General features: G+C 36.4%; 1 protein-coding gene across 1 annotated transcript in view; it reads left to right on the top strand.

Moving 5' to 3' along the window:
• The first annotated feature begins 1,334 nt into the window (after positions 1-1,334).
• rxfp1 (relaxin family peptide receptor 1) overlaps positions 1,335-15,210 on the top strand; it is a 96,161-nt gene continuing 82,285 nt past the window's right edge. The window contains exons 1-2 of the mRNA XM_008421077.2: positions 1,335-1,678; positions 9,807-9,944. Coding sequence (XP_008419299.1) covers positions 1,636-1,678; positions 9,807-9,944 — 181 coding nt within the window. The 5' untranslated portion in view covers positions 1,335-1,635. The remainder of the gene's footprint in view (positions 1,679-9,806; positions 9,945-15,210) is intronic.

Genomic DNA, 15,210 nt, shown 5'->3' with positions numbered 1-15,210 from the left:
GTGAGCATGGATGCTTTGAGAGTGTGTGTGTGTGTGTGTGTGTGTGTGTTAACAGACTGCAGTTTTACTCTATAGCATGTTGCTGTTAGTGACTTCTACCTTTGACCCAAATAGTCATCAAACATTAGATGCAAATGTTTTTACATTTTTAAAGTACATATAAAAAAAAAGTACTTTCACAGCTTGTTTTTACTGTATTAGAGTTTGTCCTCAGGTCAGTTAAATTTTTTTTCTTTTTTTTCAGTAGAGATCAATGATCAAATTTATTGACGTTCATAAGCAGATTATACAAAAGTGACTGATTATGCTCTCATCCAAAATTCGTCATGCAGACTGAATCTCAAGACATTGCTGAAAGATCCAGTCAGTGATTGGTGCAAAAAGTCCAGTAGTAAAATTATATGCATATATTTTTCCACATGCATCAATAAAATATCCAAATGAATATGACGGGTGATAATGATTGTATTGAGTCTTCTAATAGACATTGTTGTATATGTTATTCTGGATTTGACTCAAAGCATTCTAGCTAATTTTGTTGGACAGACAAGGTTTTATTCCAATATAGTTTAGTTTGTCACCATGTCCAGAGGCTATTTGTTATGGTGGGATGAATTCCCTTCTGACTGACGCTTACATCCATGTGAAAGGATAATGCTGCAGATAGCTCCTCCACTCTGAGCCTTTGAAGATACACAGAGTCCCATCAGTTACTAAAATTGGTTTAACCCCAAATACACTCTGTCAATTTAGGTTTAAATGGTAAAAGCGGGAAATAGTGAAACAATTCTGCTATGTTGTCTGAGTTTATGAGGATGATGGCTTTGGGTCAGGTTCTTTTTTTCCTGATGCAGCTGCAGGATAAAATGAAAGCAAAAGCCAATCAAATCAACTGAGATTTGACTGTAATAGCACTGAGGTGGAAGAAGCGCCCAGCTTTTCTTATAAATAGCAGCTTTCCTCGATAATAGAAATAAATCTACTTTCTGAACATAATACTTGCCTTTAGAAGACTGAAGAGATATTACCTTTAATATTCGGTATGAAACTGGAAATTTTCGAGACAAAGAACATGACAGGTGCGACAGAAGGAGAGAAAATGAGAGAAGCTCATATGAAAAGTGTGAAACAAAGAAAACCTAAACCCGAACTGAAGTCTTCTGAATTTCAAGAGTGTGCAAAGAAAAAACACAGCGATTTCATTTGTGGGTTGTTAAAGCAATCAGTCTTCTAGTTCACAGCACCGCACCGGGAGAGTTTGGTGTCCCTAATTAGACAGAAGAGCATTTATTGAGCAGCTCGCGCTCAGAGGTGAAAGCTGCGTGTCTGCGCGCGCTGCCGCACCTGTGCCGCCCGCTTCTCCCCGTGCGTCAGAACATGGCAACTCTTTAAACCTTTCCCCCACACGGGAGGAGGCTGCAGACCGCCTCGATCCTGTGAAGCGTTCATAGGTCTCTCCTGCTGCTGCTCTCCGGATCGAACCACCGTATTTACACCGTCAGCGCGGCTGTTACCGCGCAGCCTCTCATTTACAAACTTCCGGTGAGAATTTGACACCTGGGAAGAGTGGGACGAGATAATTACTGCTCCTTTCTCCCACCAGCGCGATTTTAACAGAGAACTTCCAGAGGCATCATGCAAGTTTACGTGGCTGTGATATTCGCTTATGGAGTGTCTGGTAAGTTCAGCAACTTGATTGACCGGATTATGATTTGAACTCTCTGCCCGCTTTATTTAGGACGTTTCTTTTACGTCCTAAATAAAGCGTCTCACATTTGCATTGATTATAAAACAGAACTGAAACATCAGAACATAATTGCACTGAAGGGATTTTACTGTAAATATGTCGATTTTTCATCCATCTCAGAGTTATGGTGTAAATTGTCTTTGATGTAACAGCTAGAGTTTTATTGAACCACTGCTCCATCTCATAATCTGTTTAAAAAAAATCTCTTATCTTCACGTCATGAGAGTAATGTACATTCAGTCAGAGGTTTGCCTCGTGTTTGATCTCATTTTTCTCTGTTGTGTTGTGCGTTTTCTCAGGTAGACTAATATCTGTGTATTTGAGGCATTTTTGCTAGATGTGATATAAGCATATGGAATACATATTGTAGCATCAGCTGTGAAATGAAGCATTTCTAGCCGTGAAGGAAACCTTTTTCATTCAGTTACTGTCCTGCTGCTTCAGTGGGATTCTGTGAGGGAAGCTACTGTTTTTAGATGAGGAGAATCCAACATACAGTTTACATACAATTTCACTTTAAGTAACAGCTTTGGAACAATTTAAAACCAAAACCACTAGAGAACTGAAACTCTTCAGTTTATTCTTCAGTTTGTTATATTCTGCTCTTTTTTGTCATAAAGTAAGGGAACCCATTGACGGAATCAACAGATTAAGTTTCTTTAAATAGTACAGAACTTATCAAGACAGTGGTAGTGGTTTACCTTGACTGGCAGCATCTGTGGCCACCTTTTCTCTGTGACTTGAATAATGTGTGCACCACATTCCTTCTCGGTGTTTACTAGGTTTCATCACGTGCTAACAATGGGAAAGGCTGTCAGTATCAGACTGGCCGTTCATCCAAGGAAGTCATAATGCAACCCGTTTAATAGGATTATGTTTCCATTTCCGTTTTACAGATTTCTGTTGGAAATCTTCATCCTAAACATTTCTGTTTGGTTACAGTTGATCAGACAAACACGTCTTTTTCTACATATTTTTGTAAGTCAGCCAGACACCAGGAACAAACTTCATTGTTTTTAGAAGCAAACTGCTGATGAACAGATCAGGAACTGAAAGATGAAGGGGTGTTTTCTCATTCATTAAATGTATCAGAAGTAACAGCTACTTTTATTGTTTCCATTGTTTGAATTTAGTTTTTTGCTGAAATGTTTCAGCTCAAACAGATTTTCATTTCAGTGAAAAATAAGCTGAATAAATAAAACAAAAGCCTTCAAATTATTATTTTTTTAATGAAGCAACAAAGTGTACCCACTCAACCTGTCCCAGTTATTTTAGCACTTTAGCACATGAAATAACTGATTAATAGAGGTGGTAAATTGTTTTGAATTTATCTCTCACTAAACCAATCCATTCATTTGAGTCATTTAGTGAGTGTTGCTTAGATAATTTGTCAGAATCAGCAAGTCAGCCTCTTAGTGGACTAGTCAAAGTCCAGACTTCAGCTGAGATGTTCTGTTTATGACCTTAAATAGGCCATGGAAATAATGTATCTGAAAAGGTTCGGCCAGTTTAATTTCTTTCAATACAATTCTCCAGTTAGAGACAAAAAGGATTAAATTTAGTTTATTTTCTTTCCATTTTATGTATTCTATGCTATTTTGACGATAAGTTAGACACCGTGACAAAAGCAGAAACGGTCCTATAAATGGAAATCAAAAAGGATTTACCGCTTTTATGAGGCAAAAACACATTTTGCACATTTTAGACACTTTTTGGCCAAATTGTGCTAAAAATGACAGCTCTGCTTGGTACATTTTTCACTAAAACTTTCACTAAAATATGCTGCAGCGGATTCAGTCCTGACCATGAAGTTTTAACCAAGATATAGATTTAAAAGTCTGAGCCATTCTTTTGTGTCTGAACAAGGATTTTTATTGTATTTTTGTAATGTTTACTTAGATGCTTACATGTTTTTTTATTTACTTTTAATTACTAATAAATAAGGTAGGATAACATTAGTGATGTCACCATCAAAACTTTATCTTTACACATGTACCAAAAATTTGCATTCTTTATCTGATAACTGTGGAGCTATTCTTCATTTTTATTTTATTATTTTGTCTGTAGGTGGAAATTACTTCTGAAACTCTTTAGCGTGAAGGGTGCAGAAAAAATAAAGAGCTAAAGGCAACATTATTTTCTTTAGTGGTTTCAGGAAATGAAAACACAAATGAGTCAGTTGTGAAATATATGGGATGAAACTAACAACCTCAGACACATTTCCGAGAAGAGAGACGGTAGGAAACAAAAATAGAGTCTAATGAATTATTTGTAAAAGCAAGACACAACAAATCATGTTCATCTGTGGAAACATCCATCCATCCATTTTCTTTACACCCTTGTCCCTCAGTGGGGTTGGGAGGGTTGCTGGTGCCTCTCCAGCTAACGTTCCGGGCGAGAGGTGGGGTCAATCTGGACAGGTCGCCAGTCTGTCACGGGGCAACACAGAGACACACAGGACAAACAACCACACACACACACACACACACACACTAGGGGCAATTTGGAGAGGCCAATTAACCTGACAGTCATGTTTTTGGACTGTGGGAGGAAACCGGAGTACCCGGAGAAAACCCACCATGCACAGGGAGAACATGCAAACTCCATGCAGAAAGACCAGGGCTGGGAATCGAACACAGAACCTTCTTGCTGCAAGGCAACAGCTCTACCAACTGTGCCACTGTGGAAACAGTGTATACATAAATGTTTGCAAGAAAATAATTTTGTCTAATGATCCCAATTTTAATTGTGACAAAAAATAAATAACAAAAATGGATGAAACCTGTAATGGAAAAGAATAACAACAAAAAATAGATTGAACTTGTAATGGAAAAAAGCAACAAAACAGATGAACCCTGAAATGGTGCAATTAACCATCCATTGCAATACAGGATTTAATTTATAGAAGGCAATGTAATTCCTTTGTTTGTTTTTGTTGTTGTTTTTTTGTGGTTTCAGTTACTACCTCTATGAAAAAAACCCATTATTTTTACATTTTTTGTGTTTAGTCTTTCTTTATTCTTTGGGCAAAAACATTAGCTTCAGTCAGACTTCAAAAAAAAGTGGAAATCAGCCAGGCCAAGTGACATACGCCTGCAAACTTCCCTGCGTTTAAAATGACTGTCATAGATGAGTACTGGAATTATGAGTATTCAATATTTTAGCTAGACTTACGATTTCCATCTCTGGTCTTACGAATAAGATTTAAAACGTCCCTTCTTCTATGGCAAAAGATGAAGATTAGCATGTTATTTTAGGGGCTTTCGTTTCACCTTCTTCTTTTTGCTTCCTTGAGAGTGAAAGAACATCTTCTGCCAGACCTCCAGCTGTGAAGCAGCTGAGTCAGACACATAACCCGTTCCACTTCCAGGTTACATCAAACATTTATACTGACTATACCTTGTTCTATTCTCCCACAGTTTGCTTTCTTTCAGAGGCAATAACTAAAACATTTATCGACATATTCGACATAAAAGTTAAGTCTCTGGCTTTTTTGTTGCCATATCACTTTAGGTTTTATTTAGATAATGAAATCAAGGATTTACATTATAGCATTGGGCATTAAGAAGCAATAATCCTCTTGCATAACTGACAGAAAGGAAAATAAATATTACAGTGAATCTGTCTGTCACTTTAGCACCACAGGTTCTCTGGTAGATTTATCATCTCTATCAGCTAAGCCGCTAATATTTCAGGCATGGTTGGGTCTCGGGGTGTGCACCCACCTGGGGGTCCGGGAACCAAAATTGCAGCATTTGTTACACCTGCTGTCGCTTTCGCACTGCAGTGTCAAATGAACCAAACCCTTTGAGCAACCTGTTCCCCCCTTTGCCTGTGGTGGCGTTGCACCAGGAACTACTGAAGGAAACGACATGAAAACCTGTCACTCTGACAACTTCCTTCTTCACAAAATGTAAACAAAAATGGGGTGTGTTACATCAGATTTTAATTTCATATTGTTGTGATGGAAACTTAAGATATCTGTGCACAAAGACATTTTTCAAGGAACTGAAGCACGGTTGTAAATGAGACCCAAAAGAACTACTCCAGCTTGCAGTACTGAATGTGCTGCATGATGTTGTGTACTGAAAGTGAAAACCTTTTAGAAGACCATCTAGAAGGCTTTTACATTGCCCTGATGCATACATTTTTTAACTTAAAACTTTTATTTCTTTTATAAATGCTTGGAAATAAAACAGAACAATTGAGAACAGCATAAGTTCCACACATGAATCTCAACTTATGGTAAATAGTGCACTATTTTTTATATACAATGTCAGAGTGGAAGGCAGGGATGAGAAAATTGTGTCTGCTAAACAGACATTGAGGACATTATTATTTTATTTGTTTTCTCATAGCTACATTTCTTCTGCAAAGGTTGAAACATGACCCGCATGCTTTATTAGAGATGCAGTACGGACTGTAAATTACAGCTATTGAAATGGTTGATCATACTAATAACTCCTTAGGTCAGGACAAATCTTACCCATAATGGTTGTTTTCTGCGTGCTGTGCCTGCTGACTCAAACATTATTTTCTGTCATAAAGCTACATAGTAGTTGTAGTAAGAAGAACTTCGCAGCTTTATTTTTTGTTCATTAAAAACATTAATTGAATTATTAAATGATAATGGATGTTTAAAGGAACTTTAATAAGCCTACTTGATAGTTAGTTGTGGAGACTAAGGCTTTTAAATGATCCTTTCCTTCAGGTTTATGACTGTAAGTTTTATAGCCAGTGCAGAAATTTGACATTTTAAAAGGAGAATTGTGAATTTGATTTTGATGGAAGCCAGAAATTCACACCAATTCCTTGTGTTTTTTATGATGTACGAGTTTTTGAGAAGCAAAAGTGTTTTGACCTTTATAGCAACATTAAAGTTTACACTGGGTTTTCCTAATTTTATTTGCTTCAAGGGGTATTTTAAATTTCCCAATAGGTCATTAAATAAGAACTCTTTTCCTTTTTGTCCATTTAGTATGCATAAATGTTTAAAGTATCCTTAGATCATGAGTTAAGTAAAAACAGAATTACCCTTTTAGAATGTTATTTCCTGATGCTTGCATAGAAAATTAAGATTCAGCTTGTTCAGCATCGGCACAACATAATAGCTGTTTCCCTGCTGTCTCCCTCAGCTCTGCCTCACATGTGGCTGCAGGTCTGTTGTAATTTTTAACATCAGTTCCTCTTAAGCTGAAAAATGCAGCAGCTCACATTTAAGCAAAGTTGAGGATGCCATTCTCTTATAATTTTTCAAGGTAGTTTAAAATCACAGCAGCTCTGATAGTGCACTGCGTTCTTTAGAGGCAGTTTCTGTCTGGGGCCGACATGCGTCCTGCTTGATCTGATTACAAGTGAACAACAGAGTACAGGTGTGAATGCATTCGGGACACATTGAGGACACAGTCAGATTCCAGAGCTCAGGTCACATTCAGCGTTTGTTGCTGAGGCTGTGGACATATTCTGCAAACATAAACTACCTCTTTGCCTGCTGTTGCTCTTTACAAGAAACCAGGTTTCCATCAGAATCTTTTTTCTAGCTTATCTGTTTTTTGCAAACACATATTGTGCATTAAGTTAAGTCCAAACAAACAGGCGGTCTTTTCACAGAAACCCCTGCTGCTACTTAACCACAAGCAGATATGGTTGCAGTGCCTAAATGCAGGAAGCTGGCTTTTTGAGTCCAAAGCTGTTTATGTTTTGTCATAACTTATTTATGAAAACATGGCACAATCCAGAACACATCTTGTTCAGATAATTGAAGCATAGAAGTAGTCATTACTTTATTGTGCAGCATTATTCATTTATCGTCCTACTTGCAAGCTTCTGGCTGTGTAAAATACTGATCCTGAAATTATGTCCTTAAAACCAAAATATGATCCAACATAATAAGTCTTTTTATAAATGTATCTGCACTTTAAGGCTATATTTATAGACTCAAACATACTGACTATACCTTGTTCTATTCTGTTTAGATTTGGCTTACCTTTAACAAGATTCAGGCAGAATTCTTGATTAATACGCTGCTTTAGTAGTATTAATAGTGTGTATCGGTTCATAGTTTCCTTTTAAGCCTGTCTTGTTTTCATTGAGTGTTACATCACAGATGGGTATAGATTGGTACGGTTTTTGCGTTGTAAAAGCGGGCGTACAACCTTCTGATTTGAACTACACTGGTGATTCAATATTTCTAGGACAAATAAGGACACAGTAATATCTTTATATATCCTATATAAGGATACGTAAGGACATATCCTTTTATTGGACACATCTTATAGATCTCTGCAGCACAGAGATGTATAATATCTGTGTGCTGCAGAGATGTTCTTGAAATGTAAAAACAGCTTCTTTAAAATCCCCTCTTTTATAATCAGATCTATAAGAATACTTCTTAGCGCTGGGTGCAAACAACCTCTTATACACGCAGCAGATCAGCCTTAATACTTCAAATTAATAACTGCTTTAAAAAATTGGCTGGTTATGGATCTTAGACCCATTTGGATTATCATAAAAATACTGATTTCTTCTCTCTGTAGCTCATAATCTGTTCTGCATCAAGACATTTCTAAACTTCAAGCTTAGAGCTTATTCATTTGCAGAACCTCAGCAATACTTAATTTTCACTCAGTCACGAGAGACATGGGCTAAAATCAAATGAGGTGATTATGCTGCTGTTTATGTGAGGATGTGCTAATTAACCAGAAGGTACTTCAAGCCAACTGCTGCAGGGACATTTTACAAAGTTTTTATCATTTTTATTTAATTGTTAACTAATCCAAGTAAAGAGTTAATCAAGTACTGTATTTGGAAATAATTCTTTAGCAGAGCTAATTCACACTTTAATTAAAAGTAATCAACAATTCATGTTTTATTGTGAATGTTTTGATGGGCTGTTGGGTTTTATACATTTTCTCTGCTTTTAACCATAAACAGAACAGATTAATTGAGAAGGCAGAAAAAGCAGAGACCATGAGTCACTACTGGAGGAGATGATTTATCTGTCATTGACGAAGCCTTGTAATTTATTGCAACCGTTGCTGAACGTTTTTCCAAGTGCAGTTTCATTTTTGTCAATCTTTACTCAATGTTCTATTATCTATGGTTTTTCATGGCAGTAGCTGCATAAATTCACAGAACAACCTATAAAATATTACATTTCATGACCATGACGACTGCCTTTGCAGTTGTTTTATAGATTTAATACATAAAACAAAGCTTTCCTTTCATTTGCGTGTTAATTGTATTTTAAATGAAAAGAATAAAAGATTTTCTGACTTTTTCATTTAACCATTTAAGATGATTTTATACAATATTAGAATTACATTAAAATGCAAATAAACAAATAATTTAATTCCTTTTTAAAATAAAAGAAAATAAACCATTATCTAAAATGCAATAACAATCTTTTAGTGTTCGCTTCATTATTTGCACCACATAATGCATCTGCAGCTCAAAAAGACATTTAACATCAGCATGTGAAAAGCTAAGGTCTTTCTGCTTGACTTGGTATCAACACAGCCTTTAGCCCATCTGTTGACTAATGTTTTGATTAATCATTTGCTTAATAGATTTTTCTTTTTTGTACAGAACTGATTGAAGCTAAATTTGCCACTTGACGAGTTTTATGTAGAACATATTTACAAACAGAAGCTTTTTCATCTTCAATGAAAAATGTATATATTTTTGTTTAGTTTTAGTTTATTTGCGGCTGTGAAGGCGTTCTTTCAAGAAGTGGCCTTTTGAGTCTTCAGACGCCAGTTAACGATTTATTCATTACTTCACTAGTTGACTATTATTTCAGTCTTTGATTAGTCCAACTAATTGCTTCAGCCCTACATGCATTTTCCTTCTTTTTGCAGCATGTACAACATCTTGGTCAGACAAATTGCAAGTAAAAACTCAGTAGCTGGACAAGAGCTACATAAAACTGAGCATTTCAGTTCCTCTACATGAACATTTTTTTTTTTTTTTAGGAAAGATTCTTGGAGCATTTAATTAAAGCATTCTGTGAAAACCTTGATTTCAGTCATATTTTTGTGACTTTCTGTTCTGATTGCAGCACTCAATACCACAGAGGAGAAGGGTACATGCCCACTTGGATATTTTCCCTGTGGCAATCTGACAGTTTGCCTCCCGCAGCTCCTGCACTGCAACGGCATTGATGACTGTGGAAACCAGGCAGACGAGGAGAACTGCGGTGAGTTTTGTTCCGAACTTGAAGGTTGTAGTTTCACACTGACAGCCAAATGGCTTTATCCCTAATGAATAATGGCTTTTATATAATGGCAGTATATTGATTAATGAATTAAATGACTAAGTCAGAGATTTATCTGTGGACCATCACGTCACCATGTCACATAGTTCATTCTTTGAGGTACATCAGTCCATTTTGCAGAAAAACATCCACACATAATGATGCCAACAGGTTGGATGATGTTCTTGAACCTTATTTTTTCTCCAAATGAAATGATTGGGATTAGGCAGCATTTCCAAACTGCAGTCTAGCTCACTACGTTGGTTTTAGGGTAAACGGTTCGTCCTTTCTGATCGGTACACGATGCTCAGCCTCAGCCAGAATCCTCACAAGGTCTTTGGCTTTTGCTCCAGTCTTCATGCCTGTGTTCTGCACCTAAACACATTCATCTATGGGCCACGGAAGCAGTCTCCTTTGTAAACAGTGTGATAGCTGGAATTCCTCAGGGTGTTTAGACTTGTGTGTAAATGTGACGGCAGATGAACGAGAGACTCTTAAGGTTCTGAAATTTTTCAGGATGAATCAGATGAACCCTGTGGAGGTCCGCAAATCCTTTCTTGATGTCTTAGCTGATTCCTTTAAATGTCTGGTAGTAAATATGTTTGCCCATTTATCAATAACAACTGGAACTTTCAATATCTAGCAAGTTATTTTTGCAATTGCTCCTCATATTAATTTCACTCCCTGCTATGACAAGGGTGAAATTATCGTAATAACCCGATTTTGGCTGGAAAGCTCAACGTCTCCTCTTTCAGAAACCCTTGGAATTTTTCAGGTAGCACGACGTGTGGAGGAATTACGGTACTGCAAATATGGCTGGATGGCCGGCGCTCCGTTTAGGATTAATGGAGTTTTGGTAATCCTAAATATTAAGACTGATTTAATATCAGATGATGAAATTAAAAATATTAGATTGATTAAAAATATCAGCCTGTATTTTATTTAGAACTTTTGAACAGTCATTTCTTTGTTCATATCTTTCTTCATACAAAACAACAAACTCTTTTTAATGAGTTGAATTTCTATTTCATATTTATTCATATTTACTTTTATGTTAATCTGGTTTTGCAGTGAAGGAGCTAAACTGACACTTGTTTCCTTTCAACCCGTTACTTAAAAAAGGGATTTGGACTTTATGTTGAATTTTAACAGAGCTTATTGTAATCCAACATTTTCTGTAATCATCTTATGCTGCCACATGTAATTTATCAGAACATTGCACTAAAATGAACAATTTTACTGTTTGGAGTAAAATATTATTTCAAAAATATATCTCTAGTATTACCGGGAAGTCTTTTTTCATTTATGGTTTTATCTGTCTGTTTTACTGGCTTTTCATTAACCTATGACATGAATTTCAACATGAGAGCATTATCCTCATTTAAGCATCTTGGTAATTAGATGTAATTTATTCATTATTTTTCATGTAGCCTTGCTTCTTTTTGTTCTATAGAAAACTCCTGACTTTCCTGTGACTCTGTGCATTCATGTTCTCGCTGGCTCATTTATACGCTCAATTTGTTCCTGAGATTTACACAGAAAGAAAAATGCCATTTTTTTTTGCACAGATGATCTATTCATTCTGGCCTTGAACTTTTCCACTTTTGAAGCATATGGTCTATATCTATCTGCAAGTTTTCATTATGCCTCTAGATGCAAAACTATTTCCTGTGGCAAAAGAAATCTTATTGTGAGACTTCAAAAAGATGGAAGATGAAAAGGAAATAATAATGATCAACCAAAATTCAGTGGAATTACACTTGCAGCATTATTCACCGCAAATGTGTACTACCTTCAATCTAAGCTGCTTCGACTGACCTTTTGAACTGATTCATTGACGGTATGTTACTGGGAAAGAGGAAATAGAAATAAGTTTCCGTTTTAGTTTTCAAACACTATGAAGGTCAGTCGTACTTTATGAAAACATTTCACCGACAACTTTTAAAATAATCCCTCTTGCTTTTTCTGCAGAAAGAATCACATTTTCTTAAGATATAAAGGAAAATGTCTCATTAAGATTTGAAGCTTTTCCTTTGGATGAAAGACGAAAGTAAATTTTGCTCAACTCGGATGGATCAGATGAAGATTCTCAGGAGATGTAGTGGAGAAACAAAGCTCACTCAACAACAATGTTGAAGAAACAAACTGGCTGACTTGGTTTTTATTTCAGAAAAGGACAGTTTCACTCTGATATTAAAAAAACAAAACTTACTGAAACAGGAAACTTGGCCAAACACGTTGCCCAAATCTGACCCAAGAAAGCAGCTTTAGGATTCTGTTGAGGTAAAGAGTAGAGCAACAAAATCTTTCCACTGAAGAATACAAATGCATCCATCCTGAAATAATAATAATGCTGACATTTTCTATTTGAGCAGGGTAAGACTGGATGTCAAAACACTGAAAGTAAAACATCTAAATTTCCCTGGGCGTTGGAGCCTGTATTTTTCTCAAGTGATCTATTTTAACACATCACTAAACAATCTAAGAGAAGCAGCTATGAATTATTGAACGTTTTTAACTGACAGTTTGTTGGCATATGTTCCTGCCAACCCGATGGTTTATGTCAGGAGTGTCCTGGTCCCGTCTGGCCCGTGTCATGCCAGTTTTAGCTCCTACACAGTTGACTCAAATGGTCCAATATGTGTTAATGGGCCCCGGTCCCAGCTTGCTCTGTGTTGTTGTTGGTAGTTATTGAAGCTGCTGTCTGTAGAACTTCTCTGATGCAATCTCTGAAACGATCTGATTCTCTGCAGCTTTTTCTGAGTGACAGGTTTAATGAACTCAGGATTACATCATTTGTGACAGGATGAGCATGAAAATCAAACTTGTTCTTCTGCCATCAGTTCCTCTGTGATTTAGTTGCTTTCTGTTTTCTTTCTTTAAAAGAAGTACTAGTACATTTAAAAAAAATTAATATTGCATGAAAATGAAACTCACATATATATCTCAAGCCTTTGTTTCTAGTAATTTTGAGGATTATAGCTTAATCAGTTAATTAACGCAGAACACCTGCAGAGTTTTCCAGAACAGAAATGGTCTTTCTCTCTGGGTCACAGTCATGGGGAAGATGGCTGACTGGACACATGTCCAAACCAATCCTGGAAGAAAAATAAATATCTAAAATACCTACAGAAGAAGGGAGCATGGGGTTGAACTTAATTTTATGCCGCACTTTTCAGATTGTATTTGTGAAAATAAATTATAATTTTTAAAAATCTAGGTCCATCTCATAATAATGTAATCTTCAAGACATATAAATCATTTGCTTGAGTATCTGATAATGATGCACTAAGTTATAGGGGAGCTAAAAATGCTGCACCTGCAAATCACAGAGACGTTGGACGACCTGAACCCAAATGCCGTACGCTGGGAAAGACGCCATGACAACAGAATCAGGACACAGCAAGAGTACTGAGTTACTGAGAAAGCATTAATTGAAGTTTATAGCACTGTTTGCTGCACCGTTATAAAACAAAATTGCCTGACTCTTTTCCCCATTCGATGTACATCGCTCTCTGCCATGGAGACTAACCTTTTACTTTGACCTTCACATCTAAACCTTTAAAATCCATTTTTGTTGTTGGACCTTTTAATATCTCTACTGTTGACTTGACCTAAAACGTTGCCTCACTGTTTGCTATATACTGCTTTTGTCGTATGTCTTTATTGAACCAGAAAATGCTATTTAGTTTTTTTTTTTTTTAAGGATCCTAAATGTAAAGGAGACATTCTGAAGTGTTTTAACATTTCAGCATAATCGTCTCACCTAATCCACAACCTAAGTTTTGTCACATCACGCTTATGCATGACTGATTTCCTGACTGTTATCTTTTAAAGGACAATCATCAGTCATGACAGCCTGCAAAGCAGCTGTCAGATTATAATGAATGAATCTTCCCTGTTGGCTGCCATCTGTGTCCCAGCTTTTATTCAGTCACAAAAAAAATATGGTCTGATGTCAGATATTTGTCAGGAAATGTTTATGGGTTCAAGTTAGAATAACTTAATCTTTTTTTTTATCCATCCTGACATGTATGCTATTGGTCCATTCCAGACTCGCATAAAATAAATCCCCATAAAAGTTTCCGTTTCCCATCTTCTGCAGTTTTCGTGTTCGTCCTTTGATGTTCTCTTTTATTACTTGTAACGCCACGGACACTTTCCCTGTTCCAGTATCACGGTCCGCTCACATTCCATGTACTGAGCAATCCAGCAGAAAAATAACTCGGATGTCTTCAGCTGTTTGGGAAAAGGGGAAGTGGATACAGTTTGACTCGTTTAACAGCCGATGTGAGTCCACATTGTACCAGATTTTGGCAGCTTGCCGGTTACCTGCTGGGCAGAGTTCCCAAATGCCAACTACAATTAATTTCAGCAAAAAAAGAAACAATCAGCAATAGCCTCTTTATTAATAATTCATTCATCACACAAATTCACTTGGTGACATTCTAATGGACTTCCTCAGGAAAATAAGAACAATGTCAGCATTTACTCTGTAGTTTTATCTGTAGTTTTTTATTTCTTGAAAGTTTATGACTAACGCCTCACTGAACTTAGCAAAGACACTGCAGTGTGTGCTGTAAATGCAGAGGACATCTGTTCTAGTTAAGGTTGTATCAGCATTTTCACATGATGGGTTTCTTTAGTTTATCAGGGAGCCAAAGCCTCCTGAAAATCTTCCCTATCATTATGATCATCAAGAAATATTTAGGACTTAGTTTAGGATTCAATGATCAGGAGAGTTTTATAGCAGAAAATTAACTTTTTATTGAAAGATGCAATTCTGACCCTCCAAACTACGGAAAAGAAATTGCAGCTTATTGACTGGGAGAGATTGTAATGTCTGATTGGTAACTGTAACACAAGTAATATATTTTCTTTGTAAAATTTGATATACATTCAGGCAATAAAAAGCTAAAATAACACCCAATTTGCTAATTGTTTTGGGGGCAAATTGAAGAAAAAACATGTGGCAGGGGCCGAGGAGACTGAATATTTTCAGCAGTACGAACAAATTTTTGTTAACTCTTTGAAAATGGTTGCTGTACTTATCCAACTTTATTACATGAACTAAAAGCATATTTGGATGCACCATAATCTCAGTTTAGGTCTGACCCTATCATTAAATTAATGAGAATGATTTATAAAGCATGATTACTAACATATTAACACATTTTCCATTAATACAAGATTTTAATTTGTCAGTTAT

The sequence above is a fragment of the Poecilia reticulata genome, linkage group LG10, assembly GCF_000633615.1.
Source record: "Poecilia reticulata strain Guanapo linkage group LG10, Guppy_female_1.0+MT, whole genome shotgun sequence".
Classification (NCBI taxonomy): domain Eukaryota; kingdom Metazoa; phylum Chordata; class Actinopteri; order Cyprinodontiformes; family Poeciliidae; genus Poecilia; species Poecilia reticulata.
Note: the sequence above shows the minus strand (reverse complement) of the source record. Positions and strands in the feature narration are given on the sequence as shown.